At 52.7% G+C, this 20077-nt stretch overlaps 1 protein-coding gene across 2 annotated transcripts in view; it reads right to left on the reverse strand.

Moving 5' to 3' along the window:
- Itpr3 (inositol 1,4,5-trisphosphate receptor type 3) overlaps positions 1-20077 on the reverse strand; it is a 63909-nt gene that overhangs the window by 27619 nt on the left and 16213 nt on the right. For both annotated transcript variants that reach the window (XM_034524056.2, XM_034524055.2), the window contains exons 3-16: positions 11455-11576; positions 10121-10207; positions 7817-7975; positions 7558-7656; positions 7176-7259; positions 5228-5374; positions 4980-5075; positions 4680-4730; positions 4353-4495; positions 3016-3115; positions 2778-2938; positions 2351-2492; positions 1387-1548; positions 13-185 (exon numbers count right to left, since the gene is read on the reverse strand). In XM_034524056.2, the coding sequence (XP_034379947.1) occupies positions 13-185; positions 1387-1548; positions 2351-2492; positions 2778-2938; positions 3016-3115; positions 4353-4495; positions 4680-4730; positions 4980-5075; positions 5228-5374; positions 7176-7259; positions 7558-7656; positions 7817-7975; positions 10121-10207; positions 11455-11576 (1726 nt within the window). The remainder of the gene's footprint in view (positions 1-12; positions 186-1386; positions 1549-2350; positions 2493-2777; positions 2939-3015; positions 3116-4352; positions 4496-4679; positions 4731-4979; positions 5076-5227; positions 5375-7175; positions 7260-7557; positions 7657-7816; positions 7976-10120; positions 10208-11454; positions 11577-20077) is intronic.

The following is a 20077-nucleotide window of genomic DNA, read 5'->3' on the forward strand; positions in this document are numbered from 1 at the left end:
CGCGGTGGACACCTGGGCTCCCTGTTCTTGCGCACGAGGCTGACGAAGGTCTCCACCTCCGTCTTGGTGATGTGCTTCTCCAGCAGCTTCCGGTTGTTGTGCAGCAAGGCAGTGATGGTGTCTTCAGCCAGGATGTCGTAGCCAATCTGTGACTGCATCATTCCAAACTGCTTGGCTATGTGTTCCTGGGGGTGAGCAGGCAGGTGAAAGGGGGTCACGGGGATGGGCCATGAATAAGGGCCAAGGCTGCTCTGCTGTGGAGCCGACCCAAGGTCAGTGCTAACCGAACCTGGTGTTGCCGCCCTCATCCCCGGTCTGTCTCCTACGGAGCGGAGACGACATCTGATCCTCCTGCCCACTTAAAGGATGCTGGGATTACAGGCATTTACCACCTATACCCAGTTTATATGGCACTGGGAATGAACCCAGGGTTTTGGGGTTGTTTGTTTGTTTTTGTTTTGCATGCCAGGCAAGCAACCTACCATCTGAGGCACATCCCTAGCCAGCCTTATCTGTCTCCTCTGCTGTGCTTCAGACTCTTGCTTGCCTCTCCCCACCTAACCTCTTAGCCTCTGGAGCCATCTTGCAATTCAGGGACATCACGGGTGACCCATCTTTGTGACCAGACTGAAAGGGTCCCCAAGCAACAGTGAGCCTACAAGACAGGGTGGCCCCAGGATAAGAGCAACTATCTAGAGGGCAAAGGCGATACCCTAAACCAGATCTCATAGTCGATGGTAGGACCTGGGCTGAGACCCCAGGATGCTTCAGCTCTGGCCCCTTGTCCCAGTCCCTCATCTGTTTAAACCTAGAGCACAGGTGGGTACCCAAAGAGACAGACTTGGGGGGTCAATAAACCCCATTGCCTGTCTTTCTTACTAATGAGGCCACACTGAATAAGTCAGTGTGCTCCCCACCCCCCACCCCCCCCCCGCTCCCTCTGCAGAGGCAGCTGCCAGGGTTGAAGGGCAACTTTACCTGACATGGTTTCTAAGCTGTGATCTGGCCCTACCAGGGCCTTGTCTGCCTAGCAAGAGTGCCTAAATGGGTATAAAATGAACAGCGAAACTTGGCACACACCTTTAATCCCAGCCCTCAGGAGGCAGAGGCAGGTGAATCTCTGGGGTTTACATAATGAGTTCCAGGCTAGCCTGGCCTACATCATGAGACACTATCTCAACAAACCAAAAAGAAGACAAGGAGGAAACAGAAAGTATTTTAAGGTAGCCTAGGGCAGGCTCTGTGCACCCCAAAGCCAGCCCCACCATCTGGTGCCCTCCAGTACCCTGTGCCTAACAGTGCCTGACTGCCAGCCTCTGTGCCCACAGAGACCCTGCTGAGGAGGGAAAGCAGGGCTCATGCCCAGCAGGACCGCCCAGTGCCCACCTGGTTCTTGCGGTAGTCCTCCTGAGAGTGCCTCAGCACCCGGTAGCAGAGGCGGAACATGTACTGGTAGGGGGCGTTCTTCTGGTCAGACAGTTCCTCCAGCCGGACCAGAGGTCCCTCACTCCCCTTGTCACGGAATGGAGCCTTCAGGATGCCAAAGATCTGAGGGGTACAGAGAGTGAGAGGGACTCTCCCATCCTGCCTGCACCCCTCATCATCCCAGGAGCCCTGACCCTGACTAACTCCATCCCAGAGCTTCCCTTCACAGAAGCCTGGAGCCGTCCTGCTCGGCAGGACCCCAGCCTCTGTGGGCTTCAGGTTCCTCATCAGAATAATGAGGACTACAGTTCTCCTGCAGGAGGGGGTCAGAATGAGGCGAGTCCTCTAGGGTGCGTAAGGAAGTCATGGCTCAGAGACACATTTTCCTCCAATCCGAGGGACGGCCACTCGGCCCCTGCCTTGAATGTGCTCTCTCCTGACCTATGTCCTTGGCTCCTCGTTGGTAGGTTCTCATGTGCTCTACCACAGAGCCAAGTCCCTACCTCCACCAGTGACTGGATCTAGGCAAGGATTCTACCCCTGATCCATACCCTGAGCCCCTCACTGGTCAATTCTAGCATCTACGACTGAGCGGTGTTCCCAGACTCCTGCTGGAAAGTTCTAGGCAGGCATCGGCCAGTGATCCCATGCTCCCAGATCTTTACTGACATATACAGCAGGTACTGTAACCTAGCCATGCTTCCAGACACTACCTGGAGGATTCCAGAAAGGTATTCTCCCACTGAGCCACACCCCCTCTAGTATCCCTTCAGTAAGAGGCCTGAACCCCACTGAAGAACCATGAGCCCCACTGAAAGGCCATGAACCCTAATGGAGAGCCATAAGCCCCTCTGGAGAGCCATGAGCCCTTCTGGAGAGCCATGAGCCCCGCTGGAGAGCCATGAGCCCTGAGGAACACACACACCTGCTTAAGTATGTTCTGCTCCCGCATCAGCTTCTGCCGCTCTCGGTTGGGCTTGGTGACCATGATGTCCAGGACATTCTGCCCATTGTTGGGAACATCGCTGACAAAAAACACTAAGTCCTCCAACAGCTGGATGACAAACCTGGCGAAGGGCAACACCGGAAGCATGATGTACTGAGGGGCAGCCCCCAGGGGGCCCAGCCAGCATGTGCTCACACAGGGAGAAGCATGATGTAATGAGGGGCAGCCCCCTGGGGGCCAGCCAGCATGTGCTCACACAGGCAGGCAGACTCACACTCTGACCCTGCTGCCAGCCCACGTGAGTCCCTTCCTCACACGCTCTACCATGCTATCCTTAGGAAACACCCCACAGCCTGCCCTCCCTGGACCCCACACTGCCCACAACCCCATCCCTGTCCCAGCCCACCTGCGGTCATTCTGGCTGATGAAGCCTTCGTTGAGTTTCTCCACGGCGCTGGCCAGCATGGAGCTGGCATCATTGGCGAAGTCCAGGTCGCGGATCTCAGACACGGGAACCGACACGATGGCAAAGGCCTCCTTGTCCTCCTTGGTGGGGCACGTGCCCAACTGCAGAGACAAGGGTCAGCAGGACGCCAGGGACAGGCTCCAGCCCAGGCCCCAGCCCCACTCACAAACACCCGCACCATGAGCCGGATAGGCCGTTCCTCCTCCACGTCGATGGGCGCGTTGGTACTCTGGATCCAGGTGTTGGTACAGAGGTGCCGCAGCCGCACGTACGAGTTTCTAGGTGAGAGGACACAGCCAGTGAGCCAGGGTGCCACAGACCACAGCTGATCTCTGCTCACCATTCCCCAGTATGGGTACTGAGGATGGGGTCCCTGTCCCTGCTGCTACGCTCTCAGGCACACAGGTCTTGGTGCACCCTTAAACTGACGTTCACTAGTGAACGTAGGCTGAGAATTCACCTGGACAAAGCAAGCCCCCAAGAGTGTCAGGTAAGAGACAAGGGGCTAACACTTCATTAATTCCTGGGAATCCCAGTGACAGACACTTGATGTTCCAATCTACAGATGACAGACTGAGGCGGGGTGGTGGAGGCAGCTACCTGAGGTCTCATGGCTAGAACACACTAAGGCCGGGATGACATCGAATTCTGTTTTGAGGCATGCATGTACGTGTGTGTGCACATGCATGTTCCCATGTGTACACAGGTGTACAGAGATCTGAGTGCATGTGTGAGCTCATGGCTGAAGGCTGACATTGAGCCATTTCTTCCATCGCCCTCCACCTTTTATAGAGGCGGCGTCTCTTGTTGAACTAGGAACTCAACACATTGCAGCGTCTAGCCAGCCATGCTGGCCACAGAGATTCCCAGTCTCTGCCTCACTCTGGGACGCAGGCCTCCCTCTCACCTGGCCTCTGAGTAGATTCTGAACATCCCAGACTCTGGTCCTCATCCTTGGACAGAAAATGGTTCATTTGCAGAACCATCTCCACAACCCTGTTGTTTTTCCTTTTGTTTACTTCTTTATAGGTAAAGACAAGGTCTCCGGAAGGCCCGGCTGGCCTCGTGTTCACTGTGCAGTGGAGGACACCCGCCACCTCCTGCCTCCATTTCTGGTGTGCACTAAGGTACGAGTCGCCTCCCTGGATTACAAACTGATACACATAGAACCCAGACCTCCATGCCTGCCAGTCGAGAAACTCTACCAAGCAAGCTGCAGCTCCAGCCTTGGAAGTGACATCTTACATTCTCAGGGTTGGTGGGACCTTACAGGAGTGGGAATCTGACCTCCCCAGACAGTGTCTGGGTTCTCCAGGCTGCCCGGCTGCGAGCAAACATTCACACCTTGTGCTTGAGCACCTAGCTGGACTGGGCCAAGAGACTAAGAATCATCTGTATACTAAGATGCAGGCCTGGGTGCAGCCAACGGAGCTGGGCCTGCACACACAACCAGCTGCAAATGGGTCTCAGAACTGAGGTTCCAAGGGGCCCCGGAGACAAATGGTGCACACCCACCGGGGCACGAAGGAGTCGGTTTTCTGCAGCGTGGTGGGGTCCAGCTCAAAGAGAGACGCGATGTCGTTGCCATGTGGTACGGCCACCAGACGGTATTTGATCTTCTCGCCTGCGTTCCTGCGGCCTGTACGGCTCTGGACCCCCTGGGATGAGTCCATCATGTCAGGCAAGGTCCAGTCCTTCCTTTCAGGCCCCACCAGAACAACCTTCTCCCTCTAATCCACCAATTTCCCAGGTTCCTTGGCTTCCCCTCCGGTCTCCACACCACTACCTCCCCCATCCCCCCACCCCTCTCAATTCCCCAATCCCCCTGGCTCCGCTCCTTACCGGTCCTGCTGCCTTAGGGTCTGAGGCGTCACCCTTGTAGCTGGGGTTTTCCTGAACAGGCGTACAAGGTGAGGGGTGGTGACTGGACACTATCAGCACCCACACACACACACCAAACACAGGGTCACCCAAGAAGGTATTTCCCAACAAGGTACCTACCCCAGGCCCCATATCATTCCCGGGAGAACTGTACAGGGGAGCCCGTCATGGTCCCTTCTTCATAGACCCATGTGTGAACAACCATACACACGTAACCTGTATCTCCTGCACACACAGATACCACATACACTCTCCACTCACCTCTGCAGCCAGATAGTTGCCCGTGGCCAGGTGCTTGAACCTGTACAGACCATTCCAGTGTCCGGCTCCCCCGCGGCAGGGGTCGTGGTGGACCACCTGGGGGCATGCAAGAGTGAGGTGGCAAAGAGGGACCCTGGGAGGTCTGTGGGGGTCAAAGTGCCCAGGTCCTCCCTGGCCACTTGGTTATAGAGGGGCCACGGGAAGAAAGGGACAGCCATTCCATCCTCTGGGATGCCAGGGGTTCTGACCTCCACCTCCCAGAGTGCATTGGAGCTGGTGGCTGAGGTGGCCGACTGGCGCAGCGTGGTCCGTAGGAACACCTGCAGCTTGCCTCTATACTCATCACAGGTCAGGAACTTCTCCTGCTCCGCGTGGAACAGCCGCACCACGTCTCCCTGAGGGTGAGGTCGGGACATAGCGTGAGATGTTCACAGCCACACCTTCAGGCTCAGGGACCCTGTGCAGGGCCGGGTCCCTCAGACAGTGGCCGCCAGGACTCCTGTTGCTTATCCAGGAAGGTGAGTGGAGAGTGAGAAGCCTCGGGCCACAGGGCAGCCCTGTGATAGCCCTCTACCTCAGTTTCCCACATTCCAAGCCTCCTGACACCTCTCTCCCTTACAAACTTCCAAACACCTCTAACAGCCAAGCCTAGGAAAGCAGGACAGACTCCCCTTTCTCAGTCTCCCAGTGCTGGGCCACCCCTTCCCTATTCCCTTCCGCCCAGTCACTGGGAATCCCCCCACACTATGTCTTTTGCTCTCCATGGTGGCTGAAGGGGAGAAGCCATGGCTTGTTCACCTCCAGGCCTTGGACAGAAAACCTCTGAACCCTGGCCTTGGTCTTATAAGCAGTGAGAGGCTCGTAGAAGTTCCGTACTGTTCCTAAGCCCCGGCTGCCTCTTCTATAAAATGGAAAAAACCCCTATCTCCGGGCTGCCTCTTCTATAAAATGGAAAAAACCCTATCTCCGGCAGAACCTTATCACAGGTTTAATGAAGTAATACACTTTACAACCTCAGCAGAGAAGGGAAGGCATCCTGCCAAGAGCCACGCAGCCAGGACGAGTGGGAGTGTCCCTGCCTCATTCGCAGGGCCAGCACCTTAGTCCCTCCTGCCTCCTTCCTCCCTCTGTGGCTGTCAGGTTCTCAGCAGGTTCTCAGAGCATGGCCCCCACCCCATGATCATCAACGGCACCGGCTTCCTGCACTGAACCTGGCTCTAGACATACTCGTAGTGGCGGCGGAAGTGATTGGGCATCCATACATGGACTGCATCCGTCCCTACAGCGGAACCCAGGGACACTGGGCAGCCAATGCAGAGTAAGACATGGAGAGGCTTGAAGAGAAGGCCATGCCTTAGCTCGCCAGAACTCTAACCCCAGCACTGTGATGACCTCGATGACCTCACCAGAAGCTGCAGTGAGCACAGCACAGAGCTGAGCCCGAGGGCTTGTTTCACCCGTGCTGGAATGGGCCACGGGGAGGTTTTGGGGAGGAGGCTCTGACTGGTGCCTGGACAATAGAAAGGCTTCCTGGACAGAGTGGGGAAGCATTTGAACAACACAGACTGATGGGGAGAGCCAGGACCATCAGAGGGACGAGGGAGGCAGACCTTCGAAGCACAGCCTGGAAGAAGCCAACGGTGTGCCTGGGGCTTCTGGGCAGGGCTGGCTCCTCAAGGAACCTGCTTTAAGGCCTAGCATCCTCACAGACCCCCAGACTGATCTAACTGGAGTGCCTCACACTCTACCCTCCCCATAACCCGCCTCTCCGTCAGAAACTTTCAGGCTTTGCAAACATCCTTCCACTCCGCGCTTTATTCACTGTGGGTGTAGCAAGCTCCTCTCCCCCAGCCCTTCCTCCTCTGTCCGGGACAGAGAAGAGGCCCTGACCCGACGGCAGGCACGCAGGAGCAGCCTTTCCCTGCCAAAGCTCAGGGCACAATGTGGGGCCCACAGAGCGATAACCAGAGACAGGAAAAGATGCTCACAGGATCTGGCCACCCTGAGGTGGAGGACGGGGTGGGGAGGCCTCCAAAGTTCCTTTGCAAAAAAAATGAGGGAGCCAAACGCAGAAGAGTTAGCCGGGACATGTGGGGACTTCCTGGGGGGGTAGAAGAAAGCTGAAGGGCTACAGAGCCAAGACAGTCATTTCCCAGAAAGAGGACGGGGGCCTGTGGGGAAGGTCTCCACACTTACCCCCTTCAACACCTCCTCCAGGTGGTCCCGGAACTGCATGAATAAGTTGATCTTCCAGCTGGTGTTGCAGTTGACAGAGTTGACCTGTGGGGGGCAGCAGGGAGGCTGGTGGCACAGCTGGCAGAGCCAGGTGTCTACAGCGGACAGACCAAGGAGGGGAAGTCAAGGTGTGGCCAGACCCTTGTGGCAGCCAGACAGTGGGGCGGAGATGAAATCAAACACCTCCCGGGGGTGTGGGGGCGATGGGCAAGACTGGGAAACAGTGAAGTTCAAGGTCCTGGGCAGCACCACCAGAGGCAGAGACATGTGAGGGAGGGGTACACACATAGCCAGGGATCTGTGGCCAAGCCTCAGCCCCAAGACACGCCGCAACCCCACTCACCTCTTTGCAGCCTGCATTGTCACTAAGCTCATAGTTGCTAGCATGGAGAGGCTGCCCAGCATTGACAGGATTCAGGATCACCTTGTCCCCCACAACCACCTTTGGGGGACAGACAGAACAAGGTAAGGTGAGAACAGAGGCACGTTTCCCACCAGGGTCCCTTCTGTCTGCTCTCTGTCCCTTCTAAGAAAGGACTAGAACCTCATACAGTCCCTCTGGAGTGTGGTCTACATCTCTGCCCAGGCCCCTCCATGCTCACATTGTCCCCATTGCTCCGGAGCTTCCAGAAGGGCTGGATGAAAAGCCAAGAGCCCTCATTGCCCGTAGCATCCAGCGTCACCCGCATGGCGTTCTTCTCCAGCAGGGCTGGCAGGCGCTTGTTCACGGTTAAGTATTTATTGCTCTTCATGTGCAGAAGCTGAGGCACAGGTGGAGCTGGAGTGAGGTCACCAGGCCTGAGAAGCCAGGCCCTTGGGGAGGAGGAGGACGCCCGGGGCCCTTGGTCACACAGGGTGTCAGACATATTATCACAGGTGGATACACAGTGACACAAACAGTCACAAGCATGCACACCTTGTAACAGAGAAGCAGCCAGTCTCAATACGGCATGACAGGTCAAGGTGCAGCTCGGCGGGAGACAACCTGCCAAGCATGCACGGGTCCCGGCTCATCCAGCAACCTCCACAAAGAAACACAAATTCTGCACGCCTTAGCTCCTGCCATCTGTTCCCAAACGTAGTCTAGGATGACCTGAGACTTCTCACTCTCCTCCCTGCTCCTGAGCACTGAGATCACAGGCAAGCACCACCTGCCCCATTTATGAGATTCTGGGGATTAGCCCAGTGCTTTGTGCACACCAGACACCACTCTACCAATTAAGCTACATCCCCAGCCCTGGATAATCGATCACAGAATCTTACAACAATCCCCAGGGGCAAGCAATGAAGGGTTAAAGCCTCAGGTGGGCTGAGAAGCTGGGCCCTGGAAAGTTGACTCTATTGATAACGGTGGTGGGCTGTTAGGTTCCAGAAGCTTCTAATCAGAGGATGGCAGGGGAACGGACCCATGAAAGCCCCAAGCACACCACATGCACAGTCTCCTTCCTCAAAGACTTCATTGTTCTGATGAAAGCAACCATTCTGCTTCTGAAGGAGCCTGTCTGCCTTCATTCCCACATCACATCTATCAAACCTGAGCTAGCAAGCGCGATCACTGGCAAGCTTTAAGATTTATTTATTTTCATTTTATGTGTACAAAGGTTTTTCCTGCATGGATGTATGGCCACCATGTGCATGCAGTACCCACAGCAGCCAGAAGGGGGCATTTGGATCCCCTGGAATGTGAGTTACAGATACTTGTAAGTATCTCTAAGTAAGCAGTAAGTGCTCTTAGCCACTGAGCTGTCGCCCCAGTCCCCACTGGGTGGCTTACAAAAGAGTAGTGAGGCCAGGGAGTTAAGGAATTTGTCTGAGGTCACAGCACTTAAGGAACAGCAGGGCCACGGCAGAGCCACACTCTGAGAGGAGAACCTAGCTCCATATGTACTCATGACTCCTGAGCTAAAACACTCCCCTGGACACAGTACAGAAGTGCGGTTGGAGATACAAACACCACACATACACACACACACACACACACACACACACACATGCACCCATACACATGCACACACAGAGATGCACAGACACACACATAAACATGCCACATACACGCACATGCAAATACACATGCACACATACACATATGTCCACACAAACACAAACATCCCCCACACATAGACATACACACACGCACACAGACACACACACACATACGCACATGCACACCAACCCCACATGCACATGCACAGATACACATATGCACACAGAGATACACAAACATAAACACACCACATACACGCACATGCATATACATGCATGCACAGGTGCACACACACACATGTTCACACAGATACACACAGACACAAACATACACCCCCACACACAGACATATGCATGCATACACATATACATATGCACACACATACATGCACACAGACACACACGTGCACACAGACACATGCATGCACACACAGAGATACACACATGGACAGGCACACGGACACAGACACTCACACACAGAGATACACACATGGACAGACACACGGACACAGACACGCACACACAGAGATACACACATGGACAGACACACGGACACAGACACGCACACGCAGAGATACACACATGGACAGACACACGGACACAGACACGCACACGCAGAGATACACACATGGACAGACACACGGACACAGACACGCACACACAGAGATACACACATGGACAGACACACGGACACAGACACGCACACACAGAGATACACACATGGACAGGCACACGGACACAGACACTCACACACAGAGATACACACATGGACAGACACATGGACACAGACACGCACACACAGAGATACACACATGGACAGACACACGGACACAGACACGCACACACAGAGATACACACATGGACAGACACGGACACAGACATGCGCACATGAAGGCAGGGAGCGCTCTGCGCCAAGGTCACACCTGAATCACACTGCCGTACTTTACCACGTCCCCGTGCACCTTCTTGTTCTCTGTGTCATTTTGCTTCTGCTCCATCTGGGCGGCGTGCTGCAGACACACGGGCAGGGAAGGCTCAGAAGCCGCTCCAGAGGGAGATGCCTCCATAAACACACGTACACGCGTGTGCATATACACACATGTGCATGCAGATGCGTACACACACACACACAGAGGCTCACATTACCTTACACCAGTCTCATGTGCTGCAACCAGGAGGCCCTTCAGGGGCGGGCAAAATCCCTCCCACTAAAGCCACGGCCCGAGACTTGGAACGCAGAGGGCAGCCAGTGTCCTGACACGCACCCTGACCTGGCAGGCACCTTCCCGAAGGACCCTGAGCCCTCATGCGTCTGACACATCCAGCAATCTTAACCTGAATGTGCTTCTTGCCCCCACCCCACCCCTGTTCTCCAGGACGCCTCCACTTCAGGCTAAGCTGGGCAAAGGCCATGTCCCATTCCTTCCCCGACCCACTCAGGGATCCCTGCCCCTTCCCTGATGATCAGCTCAAGGTGGCCTCAAGGATGAGCACCGTTACCTCTTAGGGGACCCTCTTTAATCTGCCATTCACCCAGAACCTCCCTGAGGAAAGGTCTCCTCCATCAGACAAGCACACCCTGAGGACAGTGGTCCCTCTACCCTCCCTCCCCCTGAGTGCTGAAACCAGGCCTAGAGTAAATCAAGTCAGCGAGGGCTACAGAGGGTGCCGCAGGGCCATGCATGTGCCGCACACCCCTCCACAAAGCTACAGTGTGGGGCTCTGGCCCTGTGGCTCAGATGTGAGCCCTCTGCTCAGCCTCAATCTACGCCGGCTGCAGGGAGGGACGGTCAGACAGTCCTTCCAGCCCTCCCTCCACAGGCAGGTCACAGCTCCAGGGAGGGATCCACCCAGACCCTAGTTTAGTCCCACGTCCTCAGGGCAAGGGGTTCAGAGGCATATAAGCCGCTAACCCTAGTCTAAGCTTCCCACCGTCGGTGTCAAGACTGGGCTTCTCAAATTAGGTTCCCTGGAGACACACCTCCACGAGCAACTAGAAGGCCTTAGCCGCTGTTTGGGTTGTTCATATCTAATGGTTGAGTCATGTGCCCTGACCCAGGGCCATGCCCCTCTTGTGACTGGCAGGAAGGATCTGTACAGACTTCGGGTTCCTGGATGGCCACTTCTCTTCCTGTTTGTCCCGGCTCATGGCCTTTCACAGAAGCCTCACTCATTAGCGTTCTCCAGACCCTCATCACGAGCACGAGGGCCCCCATAGCGCTGCAGAACAGAGGCCCTACTCTGTGCACCCGAATACCTGCAGCTTCTGCAGCAACACCACGTCGGCGATCTTCTCTTTGTCCTGCTTGGTCTGCTTGGCTTTCCAGTACTGTTTCTGTGCTGAGTAGCGGTTCATGGGACACACTTTGAAGAGACAATCTGGGTGGGATAGGAAGAGATAAGGGTTCAGTCAGAGCTCAGGGCTTCCTGACAGAAACCGGGTGTCCCGGCCTCTCCCAGCCTCCTGCCCACTAGGTGGGACGGGACAGAAGAGGGTAGCCGCTGACACCTCAGGGGCTGAAGAGATGGCTTAGCGCTTAGGAGAGCTTGCTGAACAATCACGTGGCATGTATCCCAGCACCCATGTAACAGACCAGACATCCACAAAACACTGGTACCCCAGCCCTGACGGGGGTGGAAATAGAAGGGTTCCTGGGGCTTGGGCCTTTCAGCTTAGCTGAAACACAAGGTCCTAGATCAGGGAAGAGGCTCTGCCTCAAAGGAAGGGGTGGACACCTGGTATCACCTTCTGGCCTCTATGCATGTGCAAAGATACAGACACACACACACTGGGGGCTCAGAAAACAGGGCATGAAGAGACGGTATCCCTTGGGGAAGGACAGACAGACACCCTTCCCCCTCTAGCAAGGTCACCAGAGGTACCTGGCCTCACTCTGTGCCATCTGAACCCGCTTTTGCGGGTGTGGACGGTTGTTCACGCCTGCCGTATTCCTATACAGACCTTCCTTCCTGCTTCCCTGGTTTGTCTTCATCTCACGGATGACTCAGATACCTAACGGTAAGGCTAGACCATCCCCCCAGGCTGGACTGTTTCCCCAGCACCACAGCCTGCTCAGTTTCTCCCGCCGCTCTGTAGACAGACACCAGCACTACCACTCCCTGGGGACCCTGGGGTCCCGGGCCCAGCAAGTTGTGCCTGCCTCTCGGCTTCTTGACTCCGGTCAGGACAAACTCAGGGTCCACAAACACAAATCGCTACCGAAATTTTGACCAAGAAGCAAAATACCTGCCATTCATATAAGACATCTTACTAAGATACATCCCAAAGGCATGATCCAGTCACACATCTTTTCCTAAGTCACCTTTCTACAGTCACTAACTGCTGCTAATGCCATGTTTCTGTGACTCTTCGAGAGGTTAATCCATTGATTGAAGGAATATAAACATACTTCACTAATCTCTAGGCCTTTCATAACCTAAGAAAATTGATGATCAGCACGACATATGATAAAATTTCAGTTATTTACTATAAACCTAACCATATTATCATAGTCTTAGCAACCTTCACAAAAAGATCGTATTTTGCATCACGAGAGTGGTCATGGCTTCATAAAAATTATTAATTTTTCTCATTTTACTAATTATTAATTTCTAAGCTCTTCCAGAGGTCCTGAGTTCAATTCCCAGCAACCATGTGGTGGCTTACAACCATCTGTAATGGGTTCTGATGCCCTCTTCTGGTGTGTCTGAAGACAGTGGCAGTGTACTCATATACATAAAAAAATAATTCTTTTCTTTAAAAAATTTACATTTGATTAATTATTGAAATATTTATATATTTTCTTGGTATTTTCCATTTTTCTTGTGTCTTTCTGAGATTGTAAATTATTCTCTTTGCCTATTAATCTTTTTGTGGTATGGCTGACTTTCAACTTCTGAATGTCACTACTGACCTTGTAATGTAGGTATGTAATGCCAAACTCTGCTGGCATCGTACATACCTACATTGTACATACGCAGCTTCCTTATTTGAGAAATGATTACACAAGCCACTGTGCTAGCCTATCAGAAACATATCTCTAAACGGAGACACACTGGAGGGGGAAAAACCAAACTTGTCACTTTTGCAAGCCCCAACACCTGAATTTCGATTTAGCTACAGGAGGCCTCAGTTGGAAAAGCCTAAAGTCTGAGGGAAGAGAAGAATGGGCTCCAGGGGCTGTGAGCAAGCAAGCAGCCTGTGCTCCGTGAGCGCCCCAAGGTTTGAGAAAGCAAGCAGCCTGTGTGCTGTGAGCACCCCAGCATGGGAAGAGTCACAGCCTCGGGGGAAGCCGCTGATCACCAGACTACAAACTCTGGGGGCAACAGAAGATTTGTACCGGGAAAGCACAGGGCAGGGGACAGGAAGAAGTGACAAGGACAGGATCTCCCTCCTGTAGACCCATCATGTGCTTCCTAAGGGCAAGTCCCTCTTGAGGTCAGAGCTGGCTATCAGGCCCTGGGAATCTAAAACAGACAGATTCTCCCATCAGCCTATGGGGTGCAGAGGTCTCAGGCTAGTTTCAAGGGGGAAGGGGAGAGGATGGGAGAGGGAAGGAAGGGACATGGGGAGGGGAGGGGAAAGGAGGAGGGAGGAAGAGGAAGAAGAGAAGGAGGAGGAAGAGAAGGGGAAGAAGAAGAGTAGGGGGGAGGAAGAAGAGGAGGGAAGGGGGAGGAAGAGAAGGAGGAAGAAGAGAGGGAAAAGGAAGAGAAGGGGAGGGGAAGGAGGGAGGGGCAAGCAGCAATTCCTTAAGCAGAACAGCCTCCAGGACCCTGTGCCAAGTCCACCTCCCTCCCACCCCCAGCACGCAGGTGGCCCTTCTGTTAAGATGCACCCCACATATATGAGGGCTCAACCCCAGGACACAGCTGGTGCCTGTCCTTCTGCTTCCCAGGTGCAGAGGCTCCACCTCATCCCCAGTCGCCCTGTTGTCAGGGTTGGTGGTGAACACCTCTCCTCAGCTGTGTTCCCCAGCCTCCGGAGGTCTGTTCAACTTTTCAATTACATGTGTGGGGGAAGTGGTGGGGTACACATGTGGGTGCAGGTGCCTGGGGCCAGAAGAGGCTGTCAGATCTCCTAGAGCTGGAGTTCCTGACACGGGAACTGAGCTCTGGTCCTCTGAAAGAGAGGTGTGCCAGCCCCTAGGCCCTTACACTCAACTCTGAAGACTGGCTGGCCCCATGAAAGGAACATGACATGGCACTGAAGAGTCAGACCCTGTGTGGACAGAAACCATCTTCGCACCCAAGACAGGAAGAGAATGGAGGCACCTTCCTGCCCTGGTCCTGAACCTTCCCTGGAAACTCCCAGAACCTGCTGGATCCCTCCGCTTGCCCTGCAGAGACACCCCTCCCCCCTGGCCGGCAGCCAGAGCCACACACTACGTCTGTGAGGTCTTATAGGATAGCACTGTGCAGTGTGCTTTGCCCAAATGCAGCCATGTCAGAACTCCAGGAGGGATCCAGAACCTTCCCAACAAACATCAAGGCCGAGGAGAGAGAGAACGTAGACAAGGAAGCCAAGAGCTCACACCGTCACAGGCCGGGCTGGGGATGTGACTCTGCTGGGAGAGCGCTTTCACGCATGTGAGAAAGCCTGGGGTTCCATCAACCCAGCCCTTAGGAAGTCAAAGTCAAGGGGCCACATGGGCTCTGTCATCTGCCCACATTCAACCTTCAGCCATCCCCAGGGTGACTGACAAGCACCAGAGGTGGTCACAGTCACCGTCAGTCCCGGGCACAACAGGTCTCAGCAGGTTTCAGATAAAACCTAGAAATACACTTTTCTGTGATGTCTCTTAGTACTGGGATGGACCCCAGGGTCTCACACTCTACCACTGAGTCGTGTCCTCAGCCCTCGAGATAAGCATTTTTTAGACATTTACTTTTACATATATATATGTATGTATGTATGTATGTATGCCACATTGCAGGGGGTGGGGGGCCTGTGAAGGGCATAGTTGGAGCACTGGATACCTTGATAACGGAGTTACAGGCAATGGATGTTGGAATCTCAACTTGGGTCCTCTGCAAAAGGCAGCAACGCCCCTAACCACTGAGCCATCTCTGCAGCGCCCCTAACCACTGAGCCATCTCTGCAGCCGCGGAATGAGTAGTTCTAAAGGTACTTAGCTGGGGCTGGAGAGGTGGCTCGAGGACCCAGAACACTTGTTGCTCTTGCAGACGACCTGGTTTTGACTCCCAGCACCCACATGGTCATGTGGTGGCTTACAACTGTTGGTAACTCCAGTTCCAGGGCATTCAATAATAGTAATAATAAATTAAAAAAAAAAAAAAAAAAGGAGATTCTGTTCTGCCTTTTGGGGTGTTTGAGGCATCCTCGCAGATACACAGGGAAACATGCGAACATAAAATGAAGATAGATATATATATATGTATTATATATTATATAATATATGTCACATATTATAATATATCATATATAATATACATATATTATATAATATATACACATATATAATATATAAATAATATATGTAGCCAGGATGTGGTGGCGCACGCCTTTAATCCCAGCACTTGGGAGGCAGAGGCAGGCAGATTTCTGAGTTCGAGGCCAGCCTGGTCTACAGAGTGAGTTCCAGGACAGCCAGGGCTACACAGAGAAACCCTGTCTCAAAAAACCAAAAACAACAACAAAATACATATATATATATATATATATGTATAATATATTATATATTATATATAAATATGTGTATATATGTGTATATGTATATATATATACATATACACACACACATATATATATATATATACATATATATACAAAACCTCACTATAGGGCTGCTGTCCTGATCACATCTCTGCAATAGAATGAAACACTTCCACACTGTTGAGGACAGAAATAAAAAGATGAAAGGCAGTCCATGGGGGCCCTGAGGGTTCCTCCAAACACATCACACCAGACAGGCACAGGGAAGCCACACTCCAGTAAGGAAAAGAGCTGCAGGCGCCACTGTTACTGCACAGCCTGCTCCTTGCAGCATATCTAATAAACCACGCTGAGGGAGGGAGGGAGGGAGGGAGGGAGGGAGGGAGGGAGGGAAGGAGGGGGAGGGAGGGAGGGGGAAAGAGGAAGAGAGGAAGTGAGGGAGAGAAGGTAGGGAATGGGGGAAGGGGAAAGGGGGAGAGAAGAGAGGGAGAGACAGAGAGACAGACACAGAGAGACAGACACAGAGAGACAGAGACAGACAGAGACACAGAGACTGATTTCCTGGCCCTCACTGTACACACAACATGGATGCACCTGACACAGAGCAGGCACGAAAGGACACACTGTTTCCACTGACAGAAGTTCCTAAAAGGCACTAGAGTCACAGACACTAAAAGCGGGAGGAAGAGGTGGGTGACAGGGGCCTGCAGAGCAATGGCCACACAAAGACCATTGAACGCCCCAGAACGGAATGCTTGATACTGCTTAAGACAGAATGGGGAGAAAGCTCAGGAGTTCAAGGCCACCCTGACCGTGTGTGTGTGTGTGTGTGTGTGTGTGTGTGTGTGTGTGTGTGTGTGATCTACACAGTAGATCTTTGTTTTTTTCTTTAAGAGATTTTTTTTTACCTTTAATCAGGGTATGAACCTGTGCACATGACTGTGGGTGCCCACAGAGGCTAGGAGAGCCCGAGGGTCCCTGGAACTGAAATTACAGCCATGCAAGCTCCCCAGTGTGTGTGCTGGAAAGTGAAATCCAATCCTTGCAGATGAGCGGCCAGTGCTCTTAACTGCAGAGCCATCTTTCCAACCCCAGCGAGGGAGATTGTTTTTGTTAAGTATATTTCACCATAATTAAAAATAAGTAATTTTTTTCTAACTAAAACCATGGAATTGTAAAAACACTAATAGTCCCATCATTTTCCCATGAAATGGGACACACACACACACAAAAAAAAGAATTTTTAAATGAAAAAGAGAAAATGGGGCCTGGAGAGACGGCTCAGCAGTTAAGAGCTCTGGCTGCTCTCACAGAGAATCTCGGACTGAGTCTCATCACCCACAGGGCAGCTCAGGCTGTCTGTAACTCCAGTTCCAGATGCTCCTACGCCCTCTTCTGGCCGCCATGGGGACTGCACACACATAGTGCACATGGCATGTGCACTCGCATGGAGTTTTTGCCTCATAGACAAAAACAAATCCATCAGAAGCACACTCCTTAAATTCCAGTACTTGGCAGGCAGAGGCCCGTGGATCTCTGTGAGTTAAAGCCAGCCTGGTTTCCATAGAAAGCTCCAGGCTAGCTAAGATGACATAATGAGACTCTGTCTCATAAAAATTAAACAAATAAGCCAATAACAGTAATAATAAAATAAATGTTTTAGAAGAGAGGCTGAACTTTTAGGAATTGAAGCCAGGGTCTCACAAACACCAGGCAAGCAGCTATGCAGCCGTGGGATTCTGAGCTGGCTTGGTGTGTCTGGGCTTCGACACAACCGTGGGGACATGGGTTCAATCCTAGGCACCCACAGGCAGGTGCTCGTAACCCCAGCTGTGAGGAGGAGATAGCATATGCCCCGGGATGTGCTGGCCAGCCAGACTAGCCAAACTGATTACCTCTAGATTCAGTAAGACCCTGCCTCACAAACCAAGGTGGGGGGCAATCAAGGACAACACCCCAGTATCGACCTGTGGGCTCCCCGAATACATGCACATACAGACACTTTAAAATGCTCAGCCTCACTAGAGATCCACAAAAACAAATCAAAGCCCATAAGAATTACACTTGCAGCCACTGCACAAATACCAATAGCCTCCTAGCACAGAGAGATGGGGTATGCACAGAGGCCTCCATGGCCAGCGGAAAGCCGACTGTCTACGAACTGCCGGTCGTGGACAGAAATACAATATCACACCCTGGAAGAGTGTGCCCTCTACTGGCGGGGTGAAGAAACTACACTGCTCCTGAGACACCCCAAGCAACCAGATATGTTGGGCAAGCGCCTATGATTTCAGGCGAGGGAGGAAGAGGCTGGAAGCCTGCAAGGTTCAGGTCAATGTGAGAGACCTTGTCTCAAAACACAGAAAACAAGACAGAGTCCACAGAACTGATTTAAAACTGCTTATCCGTGCATGAGTCCATGGGGTACGACGGTGGTCACCCCATCGGAAGGCTTCAGAGTCATTTCCTAGGATAGAGGCGTGCCCCTCCCATTGAGAAAATTCCCTACGGGAACTTACCAGTGAAACCCTGCACATGAGCCAAGCAGACATGAATTGGAAACTGAGCTCGGGTCAGCAGGTGAGCCAGTAAGTAGACTTGCATTGGATGACATACAGTAATTAGGGTCCAGCCACAGGCAGCAGGAGTAATTCTCACGGGACAGCAGGATGGGGCAATGAATCTACACAGAGGTACCTCTGTAACACAGGTTGAAACTGCCCTCTGTCCCTAGGGCCCTGAATGACAGAACCAACTTCCGTGTGTGTGTGTGTGTGTGTGTGTGTCTGTGTGTGTGTGTGTCTGTGTGTGTGTGCGCGCGCGCGTTTGTGTCTGTATATGTATGTGTGCTGTATGTCTGCATGTGTGTGCATCTGTTTGTATATGTCTATGTTTGTGTGTCTGTGTTTATCTGCATGTGTGCGTGTATGTCTATGTCTGCATGTGTGTATGTGTTTCTGTGTGTGTGTGTGTGTGTGTGTGTATCTGTGTGCATTTCTGCATGTCTGTGTGTCTGTGCATGTGTATCTGGGTCTCTGTGTCTGCATCTGTATCCGTATGTCTGTGTGTGTATCTGTGTATCTGTATGTCCATGTATGTCTCTATGTGTTTGTATGTGTCTTTGTGTATATCTCTGTGTGTCTTTGTGTATTTATCTGTGTCTGTGTATTTGCATGTGTGTCTGTATGCCTATATATGTGTCTGTGTGTCTTGTGTTTGTCTGTCTGTGCCTTTGGTGTGTCTGTGTGTGTGTGTATTTGTGTGTGTATGTATCTTTATGTCTATCTGTGTATCTATCTGTGTGTGTATATATCTGTGTGTCTACATGTGCTATCTATCTGTGTGTGTGTCTGTGTGTCTGTCTGTGTTTCCACCTGCATGTGTGGCAATCAGAAGCTAATTTCCGGTGTCTCCCATGATCCCTCTCCTTTCTGGTTTTGGTTTGGTTTTTGAGACGGGGTCTCACTGTGCAGCTCTGGCTGGTCTGGAACTTGCTATGTAGATCAGAAAATCAGAGATCCACCTAGCTCTGCCTTCAGTGCTGGGATTAAAGGTGTGTGGAGCCCACGGTCCACTGGTCTTTACCTCCTGACCACTGGAATAGTTGACATGAGTCACCTCACCTGGCTCTGAAGTATGTTTTTGTTTGTTTTGTGACATTGAGAATTGAATCATGGCTCCCTCTATACTAGGCAAGAGCTCTACCACCAGCACCTCCACAAGGGCTTGGGGAGTCCTCTGGAAGAGCAGAGGTGAATGCTCGGGGAGGGGCACCCAGCTGTGGAAGCAGAGGAAGCAACCCCATGTTCCTCCTCCCACTGGTCTGAGCGTTAGGATGAGCTAAACCCACTAGGCCAGGTGTCTATGCCTGAAGCTGTGAGCTCTGTGCTCCCTGAAAATCCCCTGACGCAAGGCTACTAAGCCCCCCCACACACACTGGTGTCCCCTCCCTCACAGGAGGAAGGCGAAAGGGCTAAGGAAGGGAGGTACCACATGGGTCAATACACACAGCCAAGAGCGGCCATCAGGGGGCTGGGCTGGTGGGCGGGCACCTCTAGCACCAGCTGGGTGAGCATCCCCTGCCAAGTGTGGAAAGAATTCCTCGAACAAGCTGAGGCTTGGGGTGATGCAAGCGGTGGCTGGAGCAGAAAGAACACACAAGGAGCCAAGGCAGACGAGGCTTTACCAGCCCAGCCAGAAGATCCTA

The sequence above is a fragment of the Arvicanthis niloticus genome, chromosome 20 (genome assembly GCF_011762505.2).
Source record: "Arvicanthis niloticus isolate mArvNil1 chromosome 20, mArvNil1.pat.X, whole genome shotgun sequence".
Taxonomy (NCBI): domain Eukaryota; kingdom Metazoa; phylum Chordata; class Mammalia; order Rodentia; family Muridae; genus Arvicanthis; species Arvicanthis niloticus.